This window comes from Cricetulus griseus, unplaced genomic scaffold, assembly GCF_003668045.3.
Source record: "Cricetulus griseus strain 17A/GY unplaced genomic scaffold, alternate assembly CriGri-PICRH-1.0 unplaced_scaffold_65, whole genome shotgun sequence".
Lineage (NCBI taxonomy): Eukaryota > Metazoa > Chordata > Mammalia > Rodentia > Cricetidae > Cricetulus > Cricetulus griseus.
In genome coordinates, this window is record NW_023277405.1 from 94,815 (window position 1) to 100,964 (window position 6,150).

Sequence of the window (6,150 nt, forward strand, 5' to 3'; positions counted from 1 at the left end):
AAAGAAATTAAGAAAATGAAGACACAAATAAATAATGTAAGATATATTTACTTGTAATTCAGGCATTCAATAGAATTAATTAGAGTTCAGTTAGGTAAATAGTTATTGGGCTAAAATCATTTCTAGCTAATAAATCAAAATACAAAGGCACAAAATGTATAGAAAGAACTAGAAAAATATAAAATAGTGACTATAATAGTTAATTGCTTTTTAACATGGAATTAAAATTTCTAGCATGCAGTGAAATGATTTTAGGCTACTTAAGATTAGGTATTAAGAGTAGAGTATTAACAAGGAATCGTCCAAAAGTACGATGAAGGGATGAAGATTCCACAGTCAACTTCCAATAGATTAAGAACCAGCCACCTGCAAAAATTGAAACACATATACTTGAAGATAGATAAGAAACTATAAACACTATCAGAATATCAAAATATATGAGTGAATTGTTTTTTTCCAATTGCTGAGTTTGCAGTATATTAATAGTTATACATGACTTAGATTTGGCAAAGTATGAAGGAAGATACATTGTGCTAGGCAGTCTGACAGTACAATGAAAAGCCTCTTAATGAGAATTACAATGATTATAAGTTTATCAAGTGATACTTTGGCTACACTATTGTAGAGAAAATAATGAACAATTTCTAAGTATGAATAATTAATTTCAAAAAATCAGACACATGGTGAAATTCTTTCTATTTCTAATTAGGACATTGGCTTATTGTTCAAATATGTTCTGAGAGGAAGACTTGCTTCTATGTGACTGATGTCAACTCAATATCCTTGAAGTTCAGAATCAGTCTGTTAAAAAAAAAATGAAACGCATGACTCTAGTCTCTAATAGGAAATGCATTCAAAATATTTAAATGCATGATAGCAATGAAATCAGTAGTAGCTTAATAGTTTAGTATTTATATGTATTTGTGTGCCTGCATGAGTTTATGTATACTGTGGTCATATAGTATACTGCAAAGGCTAGGAAAGGGCTTTTCATCTCCTGGAAGTAGAGTTAAAAGTGTTCGTGAGCCTGTGAGGACAGGAGAAGCGAATCTTTGGCATCTTTCTAGTCCCAGTACTTTAATATGTTTGAAGAGGGTCATATTACCCAGTAGAAACACAACACCCAGAGGGACTAAAGTTAGAGAATTCTTGAATCTGCTTCAGCTTTAATAGGAGGTTTATAATTTGGAGCTAATTTCACTGGTCCTTTTAAAACAAAGTGATGGTAGTGCCACTTATATCACACAGATGCTATGGACATCAAATGAAATTATGTGTGACTATATTTCATTTCCATTGAATAGCTGACAATAAACATTCTGAAATCACCATTATCTGTACCTGCTCTAGTTCGACTTGACAATGTCTACTACTTTTTAGACTAGATGTACATGAACACTAACAGGCATGCCTTCAATTAAACGGCAAAAGGGAACACTGGAAGAGGTAGTAGAGAGACTGTAAGAGCCAGAGGAACAGTGAGTTTACTGTGAGACTGCATCTCCAAGGGAGGTACTTGCAAAACGTCTCAGCAACATGACTGTTTAAACATGAGCTGAACAAGGACAACAGAAATACACAAGCTGGTGTTGATGGAGGGGGTTTGGTGAAGCCCAGGAAGTCTCAATCCTACACAAGGAATAGGTAATGCTAAGAAATGAAGAACAAGTCTTCATTAGGGACAAACACATCCACTACTTATCCAATATCAAATAGAAAGCCTGACAACATACATAGAAATATATTATTCTTACTGACAGGTTCTACTTATATATTTAGAATATGTATATGCACATGTGTGTAACAACAACTAATGAAAAAACAGGTCCTGAATATAAAAAGAGCATCAAGGTTATAGTGGAGGCTTTGAAGAGGGAAAGGGGGGAAGGAATTGTTTAATTGTATTAATCTCAAATAAATAGTTACACAAATATTTAAAAAACTAAGGGAATATGGGAGAAAACTTGAATTATCAAAATAAACATTCTGTCATTTACTTGGAATGTGATAAAGAAACCATCCACTTGCCTCCTGCATGAATGAAAATACACTGTAATTAATATACAGCCATTTTATTGCTTATTTAATGAACTAAGTTTCTTCAATTTTTATGATTATATTCAGTTTATCTAAAATACAGTACATACATAATAATCCCTGTTGAGTGAATTATTAACTATTCAGAGTCACACATGAGTGTGACTTTGACTCACTTAGGTTTCATTCATACTTCAAAATCATACCTGTGCGCTTGGTTTTGGTGGCACACGCCTTTAATCCCAGCACTTGGGAGGCAGAGGCAGGAGGATCTCTGTGAGTTCAAGGCCAGCCTGGTCTCCAGAGCACGTTCCAGGACAACCTCCAAAGCAATACAGAGAAACCCAGTCTCAAAAAACAAAACAAAACAAAAAAATCATACCTGTGATATCATTCAGGTCAGAAATAAATTTTGATAAAGTAATAAATGCTTTTTCCCGTATGGTGAAGTCATTTATTGAAAGTGTAGTCTCTCCATCTTTGAGTAGTCTGTGTGGGAAACCCACAAGAAAGGATCTTGAACTATTAAAATGTGAGAAGCAGATTGTGGACTCATAAAACTCCGTGCTGGTTAGAAAGTTCATGGTGAAGTTTCTTTCAAATTCTGAAGAATACCATGACCTAAATAACACAATCAAACATCATGTGTTAAAAAAAACTTCCCAAAGAAAAATTAAGTTCCAAATGTTTTCCTCCAATGTTCCAGTCCTCAGAACTATTATGTAATATGAGGAATAGTTTATTCATCAAAATCTATAGTTTTAGTATAGGAGGTTATGTCCCATGACAACTTTCACATTGTACTTGGATGGAAAAACCTCATGTGTGCATGAGTACAGTTGCCCTGGGAAGCCAGAATACAGTAGATCCCTTGGAGCTGGAGTTACAAGCAGTTGTTAGCTGTGGGTGCTGGGAATTGAACTCTGGTCTTCTGCAAGAAGTGCTCTTAACCACTGAGTCATCTCCCCAGCTCCTCCAATTTAGTCCCCATGATTCCTCCTTGAATTTATTCTATAATTTCTATATAGTCACTTTTCTATTGTCAATTATTTTCTACATAAGAGGCTTGGTTATAACATAATTATTGTTAATGAGCATAATGAGCAGATATCCAAAGATAAGAGAAATTTTCATTAGAATCTAGGAAAAGGGGAACAGAACATGTAATTAATGGCATTCTAAATATGAAACATCACAGTATACATTCTTAGATTTCATTTGAGATTCCCAAAGATGAAAAGTAAGTTTAAGAGTGAACAAATATATATATACAAAGAGTGGGCAAATATCAACTAACCTTCATAAAGTTTTAAAGCTATCTTTATTTAAAATGTGGGCATATTCACTAGAAATAACTATTAGTTTCACAGAGGTGTTTTCGTTGAAATGAATCATTTTATTCTTTGCTGGTGTACCAAATGGTTTATATTGAATAAGCTTAAATGGAAAAGATGCTGCCTGAGACATTCTAGAAAATAGGAGAACTGAATACTGAGACAAAAATCTGTACATGATTGTTTACAGTTCCAGGAAGAAACAGAAAGGAGGTTGTATCGCAGAAATCAGTTATCTTACCTGTCACTGAACTTTGATAATCCAATATTGATAGCTGCTCGATGGGCCTTCCACATTAGAAGAGTTGCCCTCTCTTCATTTGTGTTATAAACAGAAATATTGCTGAGAGTAGAATCTGGCCTTCTGGACTGCAAATACTAAGCAATAAACAATGGGATTTATGAGAATAGAACTCATATCAAACTAAAATAAATTTTATAGCTGGGTACATGGGATTGTTAAAATAGATTATTTTGAAATACTGCTGTAGATAATTTATAAAAATGGATTTATTATCAAAGCAAATTTAACACTTGAAGGTGTCATTTAATTTTCTTCTTTGTCTTACATTCCTATTTACATTAATTTACTTGCATAGACAAACATAACTTCAAAATTACTATATCAATTTTTATAGATATAGTCATGACAATTTACTGCTAATTATCCACTTAGCAACATTTCAGAATACCAGCCTGAATTACAGAAAAAAATATCATTCTATACTTGTGGTTTATGTCTTACATAAACATTAAGTTCAGTACATTTTCCAATGGTAACTGCAATGAATGCTCTTCTCCGTCTTCATACATGCCACTCAGATTAAAAAAAAAAAATAGCAGTAATTGCATTGCTTTACCTGGTAAAACTCTTTGGCTGTTTGCAAAGCTCCTGGGTATGAGGCCCTACATTCCTTTACAGAATAACAGAAGCTAGTCTTGTTTTCCACTCGAGGTTCAAGTACTATTTCATATGATACATTCAAAAACTTTGATTCTACTGCAGCAAGAAAATTCATGGCAATTACAAAGAAGTTCACACCTGTAATGTAACAAAAGAAAAGTATCTAGAATCACTCACTGCCAATTCAAAATAGTGACTAACAAAATAATTAAGAATCTGCCTAAATGTAGCTTAGTGGTAGAACATTTGCCTAACACACACACACACACACACACACACACACACACACACACACACACACACACACAGCGAGAGGGGGGCATCTCCACACCCCATTCAGTGTTGGTTCTTGAAAATAAAGAGTTCTTTTTGCTTAGAAAATAAAAAGAATCTGCCTAAATAATTTGACCACTTGTGCCACAAGCCAGACTATTGAAACTGTTGGCCCCAGGAAACACAAGTGACTAGGAGAGCTTAATAATAATAATTGACACCCAAATCATGTCTATTTTGTGCTATTATTATGCTATGTTTTTTAGTTATTTATTTTATTTAGTACGTGAGAGTGCTTTGCTTGTATACATGTAAGTGCAGTGTGTGAATTCCTAGTGCCCGTGGAGGCTAGAAGAGGGCACCAGATGCCCTGACATTGGCATTAGAGATGATTATAAGGCACCATGTTGGTGCTGGAAATTGAATCTGCAAGAATAACAAGTGCTCTTAATTGCTGAGCCATCTCTCCAGCCCTGTTATGTTGCTTTCATTACTATTGTTCTATAACATAGTTTGAAATCTGGGATTGTAGTAATTCTAGCATTGCTTATTTTAGTCAGAATTCCAGTGTCATGGAAATTTGAATTGGGATTGCATTGAATCTATAAATTGCTTTTGGTAGGGTGGTCATTTTCACAGTAATAATTCTACCAATTAATGAGCTTGTGGGGTGTTTCCATCTTCTCATTTCCTTCTCAATTTCTTTCTTCGGATATTTAGATTTTTCATTGTACAAGTCAATCACTTCCTTGCTTAGGTTTATCTCTAGGCATTCAATTGTTTCAGGCTATTATGAATAAGGTATGAATCTTACTTTGAGCCAACTGTAATAGAGAAGGACATCGAATTTTAACACACAAGCGAACAATGAGCTGTGCGATCATAATTCAGAAAAGGATACAGTAAGAATCATTCCTTTAATCCCAGCACTCGGGAGGCGGATCTCTGTGAGTTCAAGGCCAGCCTGGTCTCCAGAGCGAGTGCCAGGATAGGCTCCAAAGCTGCACAGATAAACCCTGTCTCAAAAAACAAAAACAAAAAAAGAAAAGAAAGAAAATCACCTTTAGATTTTTTTCTCTATTTGATTAGTACCAAAAGAAACTGGAGAGAAACTTGTGCATCTTCACCAACGAAATGGCAGTATTCACCTTGGCTAATCAATCCCACACCATAAAGAAGCAAGCAATCATCATGCCTGCAGATCAGTAAAGACACATAGGACAAACTTACCTCCCCAGCCACTGTTGGCTGATATACACCCAGGAGGTCCAGTATCAGAAGCACACACTGAATTATTGGAAGGGTCTGAAAACCTATCTGCAGAGCAAAAAGAGTAGGCAAAAAAATGTCCAGCATGAATGTTCAGGCTTTTCATAGAGGTTCATGAGAAAGGACAGAACTAAAAATCAAAAAGCAGATGTAGGAAGGAGGGGTCAAAGGAGCCACATGGCATTCCAGCTGCTTTCAGGGACTTTGGGAGTTGGAAAGCAGTCTGAGACTCATCTGTAAAAGTCCCAGTTGACACCACATGAAAACCACAGAATCAAACAACCTGAGCTTACAGGGGCTTACAGACACTGAACTGACCACAAGGGAGCCTGT

The 6,150-nt window shown here is 35.3% G+C and overlaps 1 protein-coding gene across 1 annotated transcript; it reads right to left on the reverse strand.

Moving 5' to 3' along the window:
• Positions 1–256: 256 nt before the first annotated feature.
• On the reverse strand, positions 257–5,865 carry LOC118239824 (protein LEG1 homolog; the record flags this gene model as incomplete). The annotated part of the gene is made up of 5 exons (XM_035453902.1): positions 257–366; positions 2,420–2,658; positions 3,613–3,749; positions 4,232–4,413; positions 5,779–5,865. Coding segments are annotated over 5 exons (755 nt in total), but the record flags the coding sequence as incomplete, so codon positions are not given.
• Between the last annotated feature and the right edge of the window lie 285 nt (positions 5,866–6,150).